Source organism: Solanum dulcamara, chromosome 8 (assembly GCF_947179165.1).
Source record: "Solanum dulcamara chromosome 8, daSolDulc1.2, whole genome shotgun sequence".
Taxonomy (NCBI): domain Eukaryota; kingdom Viridiplantae; phylum Streptophyta; class Magnoliopsida; order Solanales; family Solanaceae; genus Solanum; species Solanum dulcamara.
This window is the reverse complement of record NC_077244.1, coordinates 77,697,323-77,715,615: the sequence shown is the minus strand read 5'-3', so window position 1 is coordinate 77,715,615 and position 18,293 is coordinate 77,697,323. Positions and strand designations below refer to the sequence as shown.

General features: G+C 30.8%; 1 protein-coding gene across 1 annotated transcript; it reads right to left on the bottom strand.

The window, feature by feature from the left end:
• Nucleotides 1-2,580: 2,580 nt before the first annotated feature.
• On the bottom strand, nucleotides 2,581-5,959 carry LOC129901112 (cytochrome P450 714C2-like). The gene is made up of 5 exons (XM_055976230.1): nucleotides 5,470-5,959; nucleotides 5,111-5,337; nucleotides 4,529-4,776; nucleotides 3,307-3,670; nucleotides 2,581-3,168 (listed from the first exon to the last, which is right to left on the bottom strand). The coding sequence occupies exons 1-5, from the start codon at nucleotides 5,735-5,737 to the stop codon at nucleotides 2,743-2,745; spliced, it is 1,533 nt and encodes a 510-aa protein (XP_055832205.1). The 5' UTR covers nucleotides 5,738-5,959; the 3' UTR covers nucleotides 2,581-2,742.
• Nucleotides 5,960-18,293: the final 12,334 nt, after the last annotated feature.

Below are 18,293 nucleotides of genomic sequence, written 5' to 3'. Positions count from 1 at the left end.
AGTACTCTTACATATGTGGATATCCTTTGAGTGACCTAACGATACAATTATTTTTTTACATGGATGGCGAAATTATTCAAGATTTAGGTTTTTTCAACTTATGAATAAAATCATAAGTTGAAACAACCTCTAGCAGAAATGTAAGGTAAGGCTGAGTACAATAGACCCTTGTGGTCGGGCCCTTCTCCGAATCCTGCGCATAGCGAGAACTTTAGTGCACCAGTCCTTTATGAATAAAATTATGTAAAAATGTGTATTACCGAATCAAACACACGATTAAGAGGTAGAAGTTAATATCCTAATGTGTGTGTTACACTTATGGTATAATTTCATAGACGCCCTCATTACGTACATTTGGCTTAACGAGATATATTTAATTTCTGTTCTTCTACATTCCCCATTCCCCCCCCCCCCCTATTAATTACGAAATAATGAATCGAGTTTGTATAGGCATTTTGGATGCTGGTAGTGAAATAGCGCTTCTGGCTATATTTCCTGTTATTCCACCCATTTCATAAAGTATTCACCCTGATTTAATAATAGCTACACAATATTCAAATAATCTTTTTCCTGAATCCGTACATGTTTCTGCGGGTCTTAGTGTAGCCGGTTTGTCAGTAATAGTACGATAAAATGAATATTGTGACTTGCAACTATTTATTATGAACAAGTAAAAATACGTAGAACATATACATAAGATTATTGGCATAATACATAAACAAGACTTTAAACTTGGCTTCAAATTTTAAGTTGGACCTCCAACTTTTATAGTGCACAAGTAGGTACTTTAACTATCCCACTCTTAATCAAAAAAACACGCGAATCCGACCTGGCATAATGCGTGATCGAGACGCAATTCAGGCGTGATCGGAGTAAAATTCGAGGCCAACAACAGTTAAAAAAAAGCAGAAGTGACATTTCATAGCTAAAGTTTAGCTAAGGGCTCCTTAGCTAAAGTTTGTCTAATTACGTTTCATAGTTATAGTTCCAATTGCTATGCCGATTTTTGTTTGTATATCTCGCTGCATTATACAATTTGGGTTTTCTGTTTGTATATCTCGTTGCATGATACAAATTGGGTTTCAAAGAGATTGATATATAAATACAAATTTTCTTTAGAGATTTATATGTAAGCCCTTAAATTCTCTTTGTATACAAATACAAACCTTTAGATATTGTATATGAGTCCCCACAGATTTATATATACACCTCGAAATATACAAATACAAAAGAAAATACAATTATGCTTTAAAGATTTGTATATGAGCCCCTAAATTTGCTTCCAGATTTGTATATGAGCCCTAAATTTGTATAATAGCAAATTTCATTAAACATTAGTTGCGATTCATAATTATGGAAAACTATAGCTATCTTAAATAATACACTAGTACTGTTTGCCAATTCACATAATTTTTCCAATTAGAAATGGGCGTAATGGGTTAGTTAGGTCGGATTGCATATTGAGTCGGATAAAAGAATTACTTATATTGAAAGAAAATTTTAATTGAGATAAAAATATTTTTATGTAGACGTCACATAGGATAATAAGGATAGTGATATGAGAATTAACAATTCAAGAGCAAATATATCAAGAAAAACATAACAAAGGTTAAGAATAATCTCTTTTTGAGAGTACAAGGGCATGTATGATCATTTTCCATTGTGAAATTTCCTCTAAAAATAATTCCTTGAATTCTATTTAAATTTTACATAAAAAACTAATTTATACTCAAACAAATACACCGAGTGAATGTTGTCATCAAAGAAGTTGTCGCCCGGAGTTTCCTCTTTCCTTTTAGAGTTAGCTGGTATTGGGTTGTTTACATTCAAAAAATATACATCATCAATTCTTTTTTTTTGTCATTGTGGAAAAAGAGCTATAATGAAGATGATCCATATGATCAAAGTTGTAAAAAGTAACGAACTTATAGTCATGATCTCAAAAAAAAAGTTGCAATCTATCAATAATAAACTTTCAAATAGAAAAAATTAATCATACTTGGACTAAATTGATGAAGAAGAAAAGGCAAACATCCAAGAATATCAAATGAAAGCATAAATCTTGAACAAATTTTTCTTTGATTTGCGAAGAAATTACAACTAGGGTTTGCGATTTTGAGAAAATAGTGAGTGAAAAGGTGAATTTAGTTGGCTATTTTATTTTAAAATTTTAAAATCTATGTGTAAATTAGTTGGCAGCCATTGAATGACTAATAAATCCATTTCACATCGTTTGCCTTACACGCATTTAGGCTGCAGGTGTCGAGTATTTTTTTGTTTATGTGTGGGATAGTTAAAGTGCCTAATTGTGAACTATAAAAGTTCAAAGTTCAACTTAAAATTTGAAGCCAAATTTAAAGTACTAATATATCATGTCTAAGATTATAACTCAATATTCTTTTTCTTTTTGCATCAAAAGTTATAGTTACATTACCCTGATTACATAAATAGAACTAATGAAAAAAAAGTAGAAATATCCAAGCTCCATTTGATAGTAATTTGCAATATTTTTTTTTTTTTGCACCAAAAGTAATTATAGTCACATTACCCCCTTTACCAAGCTAAGGCGGAGCTACAAGAGCGCAAGAGATTCATCTGAACCTCCTTCAATAGAAAATTACATTGTATAAATGAGTGTTTTTTTTTCTCTCTCTATATATATAGTAGATGATGAAAATCTTATCTCTGTTGTGTGCTGATTACATAAATGGAAAAGTAGCATCCAAGATCAACTCTATTTGATCACAACTTCCTCAATGACAGATAGACACCATGTCCTGGCTCAATGACCAAATTCAGAGCTGGACAATGAACATATTTTGGTGAAATTGAGAAAGAAAATTTGGTCAAAATTAAAGAAATGAGTATCTTAAGCTCCACCATAGCCAAATTTTGTCCCAAACAGACCCTTGGTCCAACCCCAAAAGGCATGTACACATGTGGAAATTCACATGCACCTCTAATTCCATTTGCAAATCTTTGTGGATTAAACTTGTAAGAATCTGTTCCCCATATTTTTGGATCAGTGTGTAATGTTGTCACAATTGTCCAAATATTGACACCTTTAGGAACATTAATTTCTCCAAACTTCATTTCTTTTAATGCTTCTCTTGATATCACTGCTACTGGTGGATAAAGACGCAATGATTCGTTAATCACCATTGTTAACTGCAAATCAAGACATCATAGTACTAATTAACATGTCTTAATTAATAGTTAACAAACTCAAGTACTAAGAGTCCATAATTATTGCAATAAGTAGAGATATTGTTTCTGATAGACCCTGACATATTAACTCGTAGGTACCTGTTTCATCTGTCGAATCATGTTAGCGTCAGGAATTTGTCCCTTACAAATTTGTACGACTTCATCACGAACACGTTGTTGCCAATTTGGATTTGAGGCCAAAAGCATGATGCACCAGGTGGCAGCAACAGCAGTGGTCTCATAACCAGCCAAGTAAATATTTTTGCAGTTATCAACTATAAAATTATCAATTGCATTTTGAGTAGTCATGTTTATTGTAGCTCCTTCAAGAACCATTTGCAGTAAATCTTTTTGATTACTTCCACCTGCTTCTGATCTTTTTTCCTTCACTATTTTCAAGATCAATGCTTTGATTTCCTTCTCTAAGCCCCATGTTTCCCTGTTGTTCTTGCTAGGAATATATCTGTTCCAAAAACAGAGTTTGAGCAAGAACAGAGTTGGAGGGGTGAGGACGTCAGGTGATTTTCTTTTAAGCCACGTAACATTTTTGAATAAAAAACTAGTAACAAAAAAAAAATGCATAAATTGTTAGACAATGAAAATATATATAACCTTTTTTTTTTTAACTAGACGTATATCCGTTCTATCGCAAAGACGAGGGGTATAGTTGCCCCTTCTCCCTATGAAAAATATAATATGGGATTTTTATTTTTTTTTTTGATTTTTCATTTGATTTCTGTTATTCTCATTGGATTCTAACTAATTCAGATTTGCGTCGCATAGGGTCCTATTTCGGAGGGAGCACTCCCTACCACTTGAAACCTCTGATTAAGGGAAGAGTAGCCCCATCTATTACACCACGTCTTTTGATGATAATATGAGATTTAAGTAACAACGAGATATTGATAGATGTCATTGGACTAAAAATGGGATTTTTGGGTTATAATACAAAACAAGTGTTTGGTTATATGTCATATTGGCTCCTTTATTGAATGTGTTGATCGCATTCTATATGTTTTACTAAAACAGACATAGATTTTCTATTTATTTCAATCATCCAAATTATCTATATAAAAAAATAGATAAAAAATTGACATTCACTTTTATTTTCAATTTTAACCTAAACTTTTTTAAAAGACTTTGGAAGAAGAACTCTCTGCTTTTGATAAGGGCATGCAAATGTGTCATTTTATAGTACATATATCGTGTGATTCTTATCACACATAGAGTTTATAATTATCTTTCGAGATGACTTATATCAGAATCAAAAGTTAAACTAAATGTGGGATAAAATAATTTCACATTTTCTTTCGAGATGTACCTGATGCCGGGAATTCCGGAAGACAGGACCTTTTTGGAAGAAGCCTCTTGGAGAGCTCTGAGCTTATAGAAGATTTCTTCTCCTTTGGAAAAATTGCTTCCAAAACATGCTTTAGAAATAACATCTCCAGAGAATCTTCTCATGTCTTGATCAATTTTAATGTCAGCAATCCCACCTTGAGCTTCAATTTGATTATTCCATGAACTCAACAATGTTAATGCAGAATCCTGCATTAAATTTATCATACCCTGCATCCAAACGGCACAAAAATATCAATAACTTTGTCAACAAATATGGAGTCCTCAGTTGAATCCTATGTTACAACAGGGTAAATTACACTTACACTATAAAACTTTTTAATGTTATTAGTGCATATAGTTTAAATATTTAAAACAATATATAGAACTTGAGATAGGGGTGGAGCTACATTTCAGTTTACAGGTTCACTAAAATTCAGATAGCTTTGAGTCAGATCTTGTATCTTTGTGTTAAAAAATTCACTTGATATGTATAAATAATTCATCTAGAATCCAGCAAAGTGCCTTTTCTAAAATCCAGAAGCTATAAACTCCAAATTTTTACCTTTACTTTTTCCATATATAACTCAGGAGCAAGAATTTTTCTTTGATGTGCCCAAAAAGGTCCATTTGAAGTTAGGATCCCATTGCCTAACAAAGAGCCCCTCTCTTTTGCTTGATATGTTGGCTTTCCCAAATCCAAGGATGTGCAAGTAGTGATCTCTCTCACCATGTCTGGTTGTGTCACATGCACAATTTGTGTGTTGCCAAGAGAAAACATGAATACATCACCTGTTCATTGCTCATCCACAAAAAACAAAAAACAAAAAAAAAAAACTATTGATTAAGTCTCGCGCCACCTATTATCAAGATTTTTTGATAATCTATCGCTTCCGTTGAATAATTAACAAAATTTTAACATACCATATTGTCTCTGCCATTGATCAAAGAAGGGAAGGATAGTTGCTCCACAGTTATGGCAGTCCACTACATCTCCATTTGAGACCATTTTTTTAGCAGCCTCACATGATTTTTTCATCTCCAAGATGTTTCCAAGAAGAAATTTTGGCTGTGGCCCAACTATTCCCTGCTTTCTAAGAGCTGATTGGAGCCTTCTTGGCTTTATTACAAGCGAATTGTAAAGATGAAAAAATAAACCAAACACACACACTAATGTTATTGCTAACAACATTTTTGGATATGGCTCAATCAGTTTTTGTTGTGTTTTGGAGGATTATATATGGGCTGCTTATTTGCTTTATATATAGGGATCTGGCTCCTCTCCATCTCTCTTTTCTCCATTTTTCTCAAGTGACACGTGGCATAAGTTGAATTTAATGGCTAAAATTTAATTGCTCAACGTAAATTCCTAACCATGACTTAGATAGTAAATACGTTATATATTTGGTTTCAAAAATTATTATAATCCCACAGTTTTATTGTAATCCTACGTTATATACTTTTTTTCTTAAGGCTCTATAATAGCTAATGTTAAAAAGAATGTTTCAAAGAAAAATATATTATAAAGTAATACCTAATGAATGTCATATTCTTTAGTGGGGCCCACTCAAAGTGGGCAACTTGCCCACTTGGTTTTCTTTTTCATTGATGGCTATAAAATGTCATCACTGGCACAAAAACATATCCACAGAAATACAATCATTCTCTCTTCTATTCTTTTTTATTTTTATTACTCTCTCTGTCTAATTAATTGTTAAGATAGTATATTTATAATATAAAGATTAATTTTTTTAAAAAAAATTAAATATATTAACACTCTGGGATTACAATAATTTGTAAAGTCAAATATATAATGTATTTATTATCTAAATTATGGTTAGGAATTTACTTTGGGCAATTAAATCATAGCCACTAAATTTAATCTATGTCATGTGTCACTAATACAAGTCATGTGTCACTAATTCAAGTCATGTGTCACTAATCCAAATAAGAACTTGAAAAAAATGAAGAGAAGCGAAATGGAGAGACTTGAAATCCATATATATAGAAATTAATGGTTGGAAAGAGAATATATATGTCAGTTGCCAAACCCCATTGACTCGGAAAAAATATTGGATAGTGCTCTAGTAGAGCTGAGTCAAAATAGAAAATATTGGGAAAAAATAGCTAAGTCAATATAGAAATATAAGACACAAATAGGGATGATTTTAAAAGGTGAATTAGAAAGAAAAGGGAAGAAACAATTTAGTGTCTCAGATGTCAGAATTTCAACTTTATGACTTTTAGATTTTATAATTTGATCAACTTATTCAAGCGTCAATTTAATTTTAAATTTTATATTATAAAGCGATATTTAGTAAATTTTGTAAGGTAAGTATATTGTTTGACAAAAAAATATTGAATGTAATCGGACCCAGGGCTTCCACCCTTCAAGGTGGGCTCAAAAGATCAATTGTTGTCGGCAAATGACCTATATTGCTTAGACTCTTTAAATGTCATCGAATGTGTATAAGATTTAATATGGATGCGACAATATTTTTGTACCCAGAAAAAAAGTCAGTACCACAGGAAGTTACTTAATTCAATTTCTATTGTCGATGATGATTATGATCGCTAATGAACCTTGGAAAAATTTAACCTTCATCATTTTGAATAGGAAATAATATTTAACCTGTCTACATCTTATAGTGTCAAAATTCCGGCATAGTTAATAAATAAAATGACTTTTGTCTTATGTTTTTAGGTGAAATAAATAGAAATTTAACAAAATTGGGCATTCCCCACTTAGCATGTCAATTTTGAATCAAGTTAATTTTCCACTTAATTAACTTACATTACATAGACTAATAAGGGCTTTTATGCACCTGTATAATTATTAGGATTTCAATTTTCAGTTAACTAAGTCCATCAAGTATAGGAATTCGAACGTTAGACCTCTACAATAAATATTGAATTTTGTAGCAACTATTTAGTGGCAATAATATAATATGAGTATTTATATGTTATAATCAGCGTTTTATATAAATGTCTCTTAAAGCTTTAGCAACTCTAGATACAATAAGTCAATAACATTAATCAATTATCGTTAACTATTTTTGCGATAATAGCAAAAATCTATTGTTACTAAATATTTCTTTTTGCTCCAGTGGACTTTAAACCTAGCTATATTAAGAAATCTAAGAACCATAATATAAATTAATTTCTAGATTTCAGACAAATGGTCTTGTTGGACTTGAGAATTACGACATTTTATTATTATCTTTTAACATTTCTAGACTAATTGCAACTTCGAAGTACCCAAAGAATTATGCCAAGTTATTGAATGTGCGTTACACCATTAAAACACAATTAGCCAATTTAGCCTGCACAATTGCATCAGTAATTAGTCACTAAGTTGACCTTTTACTTTTTGATAATACTCCCTCCGTTCATCTTTACTTGTTCAATATATTATTTTTGAATATCCCATAATACTTGTCCAAATTATAAAACTTAGGAACAAATTTACCATAATGTGTCTATTTTTTTTGCTATTAAATAATATTCATTATTTAATATTTAAATGACTTATATTTAATAAGGGTAATTTGTTAATGCTTCTTAATATTTGTGTCAAGTCGTGGACAGAGGGAATAAAAGAGAAAAAGTCGAAGTAGTGAAGTTGGTATAATAATTTGTAATGTGGTGGGGTGTTATCTGAAGTGGAGAAGAAAACTTAAAAGAAGTTTCTAAATACAAAATGCGTAATCATAAGAAAATTAATACTGCCTTTAACCTTCTCATGGTCTATTTGGTCAAATATCATAAATATTTTTGGAGATTAATAATTTATATTTGACTAATTAATTTTAAAAATACTTTTATCAATATTAAAATAGCAATTTATGCTTGACTAAGGTTTCAAAAATGCTTCCATAAAATGCTACATAATTTTTTAGCTTATAAAAAACAGTTTATGTTATTATTTATAAATAAAAAACCAATGATCGAACACCTCACCTCTCCAAATTGAGTATTTTGGCTCCTTAAAAACTTGACTTGTAAAAGATTAAGTATGAATTTTGAAACAAATGATGATATCAATGAATTCAAATTCAATCTTTAAAGTTTTAGCATCAAATTATAAATTTTCAAAATTATAAGTTTTTACTATTTAATGCCCTTTCTTTTTGTTCTATTGTGTTCTCTCTCGATGGTTTGTCTCTTCAATGGTGCAAAGTGGCACTGTAAAAAATAAATCAAAGGGTAACCCCCAATTTCCTCTCGAGATACTTTTTACTAACAAAGGAAAAACATCAACAAGAAGAGGCATTAATTAATTAATAGCGGATTATATTCTTCTATTTCTCAATTTTAGGCGGAAAATGTGGGATTCTTGAAGAATTTTTTTTTTGAATTCGTGCATAAATAACGAATTTTAACATTCTACGAAAAATAAACTTCTAATACATACCCTTGTATAAATGGATATGCATATACAACCAAATAAAATCAAATTTAAAGTACAAAACTGATGATCTACACAAAAAAAAATAGCTACTTGTACTAATAAATAAATAAGTGTAATTTCACCTAAATAATAAAATATATGGACATGGTGTGAAACATATTTTCTAGCTATATCATCCTCAATTGCTTGAATCTTTCTATTTCGATACGTACATGATGCATACACTAAAACAATACAAGAATATATATTATATGCATGTCAATTCTATGTGTGGCATTTCATGTCATGATTATAAAGTGTATTGAAGGTCACTATATGTGTTGATATAATTTAGGCTTAAATCATATGCAGCCTTTTAAAGTTGTCCCCTATTTCACTTAGACATCTTAATTTAGATTTGTTCTAATTGAACACGCGCACTAGTCAAAAAGCATACCTAGCGACAGGATCGTCTCAACCATAATGCCACCAAAGCAATCATTTGGCGCCCCAAATTTCTTCCAAAGATGTATATATATTGTTAAAAAATCTCATGTTAAAATAAATTTGAAAAGAATTTTTTGGGTAGAAAACATTATAATTTTTTATCTCATTTAATTTAGGGATCATTGTAATATTGAGAAATGAAATAGTGTTTGGTTAATTGTAACATCATTTTTTATGTGGCTATATATTTTGTTGCCTCATTTATATTCTGACGATTATCATGAACCAACATTATTATTCTTATATTTACTTTTTTATTTTCTCCTTTCACAATTTTTATTCTCTTATTATTGAATATTCTAAAGTCTCTCAAATGGTCAAACCTTCTAGATTATGCCAAATCTATCAGTGTGTGGTTATAAAGAGATCAAATTTAGTTTTTGGTGTCTTTTTTAGATTTCAAGCCCTAAAACTAATCAATAATATTTTAATATTATTATATCAAATTATCAAATTCAGCGCAACATTATTTCGATATCATTATATAAACTCTTCAAATTTTTGAGTCAGATTTATTATTCCAACTTTATATTATATATTTTTCATTTAAAATTTACATTGTTTATATTTATATTTCATAATGTTCGCATATATCCTACCTCTTCAGACCTCATTAGTAGAATTACACTGAATATGTTATAATTATTTAATTTATATATATCAACTAAAAAATAAGGCTTCTTTATAAAATTTGGTTTTAGGCCCCCAAACTTATTGAGACGGTCCTACCTATCAAACATTTTTTTGTCAATTAGCTAAAATAAGAGAGTGTCTGTCATACACTCCCGAATGATGTGGCACAGTAACTAATCAAAAAAAGATATGTCGCATTGGGCCAAAAATAACAATTAAAAAATTAAAAAGAAAAATTATGTTTTTACAACGAAGAAAAAAAAAATCTCCTTTCCCTTTTCTTCTTCCACCAGAACCCTCCCCCCGCCGCAAACACCACACACACTGTTTCCTTCCAATCTTACTCTCTCCCTCAAACATATTAGATTTATCGATATTTTTTCTTCTTTGTGTGTTGTAAGTTCTTTAGAGTTTGAATACATCAACAATTTCAAACAAAAAGTTGAGATTCATATTAGTCTTGTCGGAAAAAAGAGAGTTTCGTCGGAAATAATAAACACCAAAATGAGGAGACGATCAATCACCTGTTGCTTGTAATTTTAATTTTTTTGTATCTTTATGTCATGATCTCTACTTAATATTCCATGTCAACGGAAGGGCATCCCCCGCTTCATCTTCTTCCCAATTTTTTCTTTTTTTGCATTTCTTTTGTTTTTAGATTTAAATTTAATTTATGTTTGGATTTGATTTGACAAAAGAGATGAAGAAGGCAGAGATGTATGGTGGCAGCGGTGATACCATTTTTTTCCGACGAAAACCTAAGATGGCAGATTTGAATGTTGTCGTTGATCGTTTGAAAGGCTAAGAAAAAAGAAAGATCTTGACGACGGTAGACTCGTGGATGGTGACGATATACCTGGTGGAAAAAACAAGGAAGGTCGTGTGGAGAAGGAGAATGGTTGGAAATCAAAGAAGAAGGGGAAGGAGTTGTGGTTGGTGATGGCGTCGATGACTGCGATGGTAAAATGGTGGTGCGAGCACCGATTGAAACAAAGAAGAAGAGATTAAAAAAATGTTAAATAATGTCCTTTCATACGCCTCCTAAGGGTATTATGAACATTTTGTCGGTCATCAAAAGGGTTTAATACGTATAAATTTTTGCATGTTTAATAGGTACAAATTTTAGTTAAAATATTTAAAAAATATGCGAATAATTTTAAGTAATCGGTGATGACTTAAGCCTATAATTTATATTAGCAAGCAGTTTACGTGTAGCTTGCGTGCGGATACGTAATTATATTTCAAACTATAGATGTTCATGAAATTTATTCTAAAGATATTTTCTGATATTCTATTTTAATATTATTAAAAAAAATGCACCGCGTGAATGTCGTCAATCGTTATCAAGGAAGTTGCTGTCCAGAGTTTCCTCTTTCCTATTAGAGTTAGTGAAGTTCATCTTAAATTAAATTATGATTTTATCTTACATGCATCAGCAAACGATGGGCGATTTTTAAAGTAACATATATAGAAATACAGTTCACTATTTATTTCTCCCCTATTTTCCAGGGTTTCACTGATTCAAAGCTTTCTTCTTCTTGTTTATTTTTAACCAAAAAAAAAGTATTTTTTTCTTTCTTGGTTGTCTCTTGACTCATTGTTAATTTCTTCCCCTTTTCTGTTGTCCAATTTGTATAATCACAACTTGAATTTCTCACCTGCAAGAGCTGTTTCTCCTCATATTAGGGACCAACCAAGATGTTCATAAAGATTAACTAATGCCGGTTGAGCTATTATCGCTCATTTTTTTGATTGTTTTCAACTTATAGTCACTTGTTTTCAGTAGTGAAATTAGACATTTTATGAAGGGTATACGAAATTTAAAGAAGTAACTAATAAAATATTTCAGTAAGTGGATTCTCATTTATCTTGTTCAATTTAATGACTTTACTATGAACAATGTTAATAATTTGTGTTCTATCATTTACAAATGAAGTAAAAATAGAGATTCAAAATCCCGACCTTGCACAATATTTGCACGCTCTTTTTCACTGAACCAAAGGCTTTAACTGTGTCAAGGATATGAAAAAATAGTTATATATTGACATTTAATAAAATTTAATATATATATATATATATATATATATATATATATATATAGTATAATTTACGACGGAGGATGTTCATTTGCATACCCTTAATTGGTTATAGCTCTATCCCTGCGCCTCTTTATTGCTAGACGATACTTTTCCTTCGCTTATTCTTCCGTTGTTGCTAACTTGAGTGCAGTCACTCGTCTCTTTATTGCTAGACAACACTTTTTCTTCGCTTTTTTATTGGTAGGCAGTACTTTTTCTTCACTCATTCTTCCGTTGTTGTTAACTTGCAGTCACTCGTCTCTTTGTTGCTAGACGAAACTTTTCCTTAAATCATCTTGTCATTACTTTAAAGTTTAATCAGGAGCTTAGAAAAAAAATTATACCTACCAATGCTAAACGATACTTTTCCTTCGCTCGTCTTGTCATTACTTTAAAGTTCAATCAGAAACTTAAAAAAAAGATTGTAGCTATCAACAATTCAATAAGCAGATAGAGTTGGAAGAAAAGATGGAATAAGATTGACTGAGACTGTCAATGGCAAAAAAAGAAAAGAGAAAAAGCAATCCAAAAACTTATAATTTTCATTATCCAACAAAATGTATTTCTCTAATTTCTAAAATGAGAAAAATATTTATTACTAATATTTTTGCCTTCACTGAAATTTAAAGATTCATTTATTTGATCCAGATTCTAGACTAACAAATGGCAAGTTAATAGTGATTGTTTATAAATTAAAAATTTATTGCATTCCTGATGAGCTACACATACAAATACATCCATATATATACAAGCAAAACAGAAATACATGCATCAGAAGTATATTTTTGATACATACATAAAAAAAATACAAGTGTATATAATTGTATATTGTATGTATATCAGTTGTATATGTGGCGTTTTGGGATAATGATTATAAAGTGTATTATATGTGCTAATATAATCCATACAGAGTGTGGATACAATAGATTTTGCTTGCATGCGAATACAATGTATCCAGCAAAATTGTATGTATTGGTACAATTAATTAGTTGCGCAAACAAATACAATATATCTAGATTGTATGTGTTGATTCAACTAGGTTGAGAAAATAGATGCAATGTATCCAACGAAATTGAGCTAACAAAAACAACGAATGATTGAGCGACAAATACAACTTCAAAACAATAGCTAAGAATCATATTTACACTAACTATAGCTAGTAATGGTAATTATCTTCCAAACTACAATGTTTATTTAATCAAAAAAAGGTCATATTTGTCCTTGTACTCTCAAAAAAGGTTATATTTACCTTCATTATATTTTTTTGATATATTTGTCTTTATCATCTGTTATACATCGAAAATTTATCAAAATATTCCTAGAGGATAGCGCGCTCACATAACGTATCATTCCTAACTTTTTGGCCAATCTGAGGCCAATATATCGCTCAGGGGAAAGAATCATGTGGTAAAGTGGTCTCGATTGAATTTTAGGGCAATCGGAACAAAAGATAATTTTTCGGGAAAAAATTGCATTTCCAGTAGGGCGCGCGATCAGTTCGCATCATGGTCTTGCTCCCCCACAATGCAATTTTTCTCAAAATCTGACCAAAAACCAAATTGGCCATAAATCGCACTTCATGAATGCGATTTACCCTTTTCTTAATAAAACGTATTCGTGGAATGCGATTTTTGCGTATTTTTTTCATACGTTTTTCAGTTTCAGTGAGAGGCATTCCGGTCTTTTTCCTACCCCTCCTATACTTAACATATGAATGATATGGCCATTTTCGACCTTATAAGGATTTCTAAACCCTTTCCTTAGACTTTTTACGAATTCAAGCAAAAGCAACTAGGACTAAGGAGAGGATAGGGTTCAAGGATTTCAAGTCGAATCTTCAACGTTTGATTGTCCAATCTTTATCCCAGGTATGTCAGGCTAATCATAACCACGTGCCCTACATATAATTCTATCGATTGTTGAGAATAATTTGAGTCTAACCTAGTTTCTTGAATCTAGAATGAGTTAATTCTTCTTCTATTGAGTTCCGTATAATTAGGTATTGAGATTATTGTTGTTTTCTATCTCTCACTTGATTGAAATTGTTGTTCATGGCTACTTTTCCGTAAACCCTAATTGAATTGATAATCATGATTTTTACATATATAATTTTGAGTAAAGATGATGGCTTTTATGCATTGATGAAGAGAATGATTTGAACTAATAATATAAATATATTTTATAGAGTCTAAATGAGTTTGAGTTTTCATATGAATTGAGTTTTTGAGAATTTTCTTAAATTTAATATATTTACATAATATTGTGTAATGGATGTTTTCCACGAACTTGTTTCTTCAACAAATGATTTGAACTACTTATTTCATAAATCCTAATAGTATTTTGACTAATATTGAATATATATACTTAAGGATTGAGTTTAGAGCCGTGAACTTGTGAATGCATTATTGTGATTGGGATGTGAGCATGATGATAGTCGTGATGAAATTTGATAGTCCTTTATATCTTCAAAATTGAACCCAATTGAATGGTCCCAACTGACTGTTGCCATAAATGATTGTCCCACCTACTCTTAAATAATTGGGAATGATTGGATAATTGATTGGTTGAAAGGATTGATTAGATAAAACTGATGAACTGATAAGAGTCCATATGAGACTTGTTGATTGGTTTGATTAATATTGATTATCTTATGAGCATTGAGTCTTGGAAGGAGTATCGACCACTAATTTGGGTAAGAGTAAGTAATAACTAGAACTCAATAACTATGTAGCCAAACGTAGGAGGGGATTGAACCATTAAGTCGGATATTTTTTTATTTTATTGTCCTAGCATGATAGGACTTGATTGATTATTGGATCCATAATTGGTTGATTTGTCTTTTACCCTAGCAAAGTATTGGACGATTGTGGCAATAGCAATAAGCTTGTTATACGATCACTGGCTCATAAGTGATTGTTATCAGATAAGAAAAACTCTCATATAGGTCTTGATAGTACTCTGATTAGATTGGATTGGATTGAATTGAATTGTATATGATTGGTCTCTATCTAAACCTTACTCTTTCTTTAGACTTATAACATTCTGATTGAGTTCCTTACTCTTGATTGAGTCACTTGAGTTGATGTTATTCTACCTTACGCATGTTTTACTCTGCCATATTAAATACTCGTATATTTCACATACTGATGTTCATTTGGGCCTGCATTCTTTAATGATGTAGGAATAGGTATTGGTGATCATCAATAGGCACACCGTTGAAGATCTTTTTCACATTCCAGTTGCTTGGTGAGTTCTCCCTGCTTTCGAAGGATACCACTCTTTTCTCATCTAGCTTTAGAGTTTAAACTTTTACTTTTAGTTTGATTAAGGTAGCCATGAACCTGTCATTGTCTCCACTTAGATAGTTGATAGAGGCTTCATAGACTAGATTGTTGATGTCTTGATTGGATATTGTTTTTTGGCTAGTTTCATTTGTACTAGTCTTGTTGATTGAATCAGATAAATTGTTGGCCTTTGGCCTTATTCTATAAGTTATCTATTTGATTATCATGTTGAGTTATTTTCTTGATGAGTTAAGTCTTCCGCTGATAGAGTACTGTTGATTGAATGAATGTGTGAACAAGCCAAGTGGTTCGCTTGGGGACTAGCAATAGTCTCTGAGTGTCTGTCACACCTAAGGTACTCTCCCGGGGCGTAATACCATTTAACTTTGGGCTCATATTTGTCTTTGAATTGTAAATTCTCATGTACCCTATGTAACGCCCACATGGATATATTTTTATCCCAATTAAAATTTTATCGCAATATAATTCTTCTACCCAATATGTATACTAGACCAAACTAACACATTAAATTCAATCCTAATACAATTTTCCTCATCACTTTCCGCGAGAAATCTATACAATTGTTGGTGATGAATGCTGTTTTAGTGCAGATTTTTCATAAGTAAAGTGCAGTTTTTGCAACAAAAAAACAATTATCTAGCAAAACTGCAGATTTTGTGCAGTTTTGTACTGATTTTCATATCGAGTGAAATTGCAATTTTTCAATTCTTGACTAGCTGAAAATACAGATTAAAAACCAATCTGAGGCTGCATTAGGTGCAGGAAATGCACCTACAAATATGTTATAAAATAAATCAATTTTTTCAGTTTTTGTGGTTACCAAAGAATTGGTATTAGATTAAGAAACTTTTAAAAATAGCAAAGATTTGAAACATAATTAGGCTCTTTAGCTAAAGTTTGTCTAATTACATTTCATAGTTAGAGTTCCAATTGCTATGCCGATTTTTGTTTGTATATCTCATTGCGTTATACAATTTGGGTTTCCCGTTTGTATATCTCGTTGCATGATACAAATTGGGTTTCAAAGAGATTGATATATAAATACAAATTTTCTTTAGAGATTTATATATATATGCCCTTAAATTCTCTTTGTATACAAATACAAACCTTTAGAGATTGTATATGAGTTTCCACAGATTTATATATACACCTCGAAATATACAAATACAAAAGAAAATACAATTATGCTTTAAAGATTTGTATATGAGCCCCTAAATTTGCTTCCAGATTTGTATATGAGCCCTAAATTTGTATAATAGCAAATTTCATTAAACTGTAGTTGCGATTCATAACTATGGAAAACTATAGCTATCTTAAATAATACACTAGTACTGTTTGCCAATTCACATAATTTTTCCAATTAGAAATGGGTGTAATGGGTTAGTTAGGTCGGATTGCATATTGAGTCAGATAAAAGAATTATTTATATTGAAAGGAAATTTTAATTGAGATAAAAATATTTTTATGTAGGCGTCACATAGGATAATAAGGATAGTGATATGAGAATTAGCAATTCAAGGGTAAATATATCAAGAAAAACATAACAAAGGATAAAAATAATCTCTTTTTGAAAGTACAAGGGCATGTATGATCATTTTCCATTGTGAAATTTCCTCTAAAAATAATTCCTTGAATTTATTTAAATTTTATAAAAAAAAACTAATTTATACTCAAACAAATACACCGAGTAAATATTGTCATCAAGGAAGTTGCCGCCCGGAGTTTCCTCTTTCCTTTTCGAGTTAGTAAAGCTCATCTTAAATTGAGTTGTGATTTTATCTTATATGCGTTGATAGTATAAAAACATAAAATTACTACTATCAGATCACCTAAAAGTGATTGACCACAATTATTCATTATTTTGTTGAATTACCAATCTAGAAAAATAAATTTAAAACACGATATATAATATGTTAGAATATTCTAATAGTTTAAAAACGATTTCAATTATAGTTAAATAAGTTAATATATTCCGTTCCAAAAATATAAATTCCATATTGGCGATCTGCAAAACAAATAAGACATGAAGATTAAGACAAATGACGGACAATTTTTAAAAGTGACATATATAAGATGTACGTGTAGTCACACAAAAAACGTGAAATCATTCCGTAATATAAGTAATAATTATGCTAATGGAAGGTCGAAATAATAAGTACAATATCAATTAATTATTGGGAAAATAATAATGGCTAATAAACATATATACTAGTTAATTAGCTAACATAGCTATAGTTTGAATTAATTATGGCTTGCGGCTTACTTTTAGTTGTAACTATGTCTCCTCTCTCCTCTTTTATACATATACAAATACAAATTATCAAATACAAATCATACATATACATATACAATTATATGGCAGATATACATATAATTAGCCTTTCTCGCTTGCCTCTCTCCTCCCTCCCTTCTCTCGCTCGCTCGTCTCTCTGCTCCCTCTCTCAATCTCGCTTGCCAGATAAACAAATGCATATGTATACCAGTTTCAAATTATACATATACACATACAATTATATGACAAATATACAAATACAATTAGCCTCTTTCCACTTTCTGCCCTCTCTCGATCGTTTATCTCCTACCTTTCCCAATCTCGTTTGCCAGATATACAAATAAATATGTATACCAGTTATATATATACAATTATTTGACAGATATACATATACAAATTGACAGCTATACATATATAATTCGCCTCTCTCCACTCTCTGCTCTCTCTCGCTGGCCTCTCTCCTCCCTCTAACATGTAGCTATGAATCGTAATTAGCAAATTACAATTATAAAGCATAATTAAGATATTTTTGAGTGTCTATATGTAAAAATTCCTCATTAATT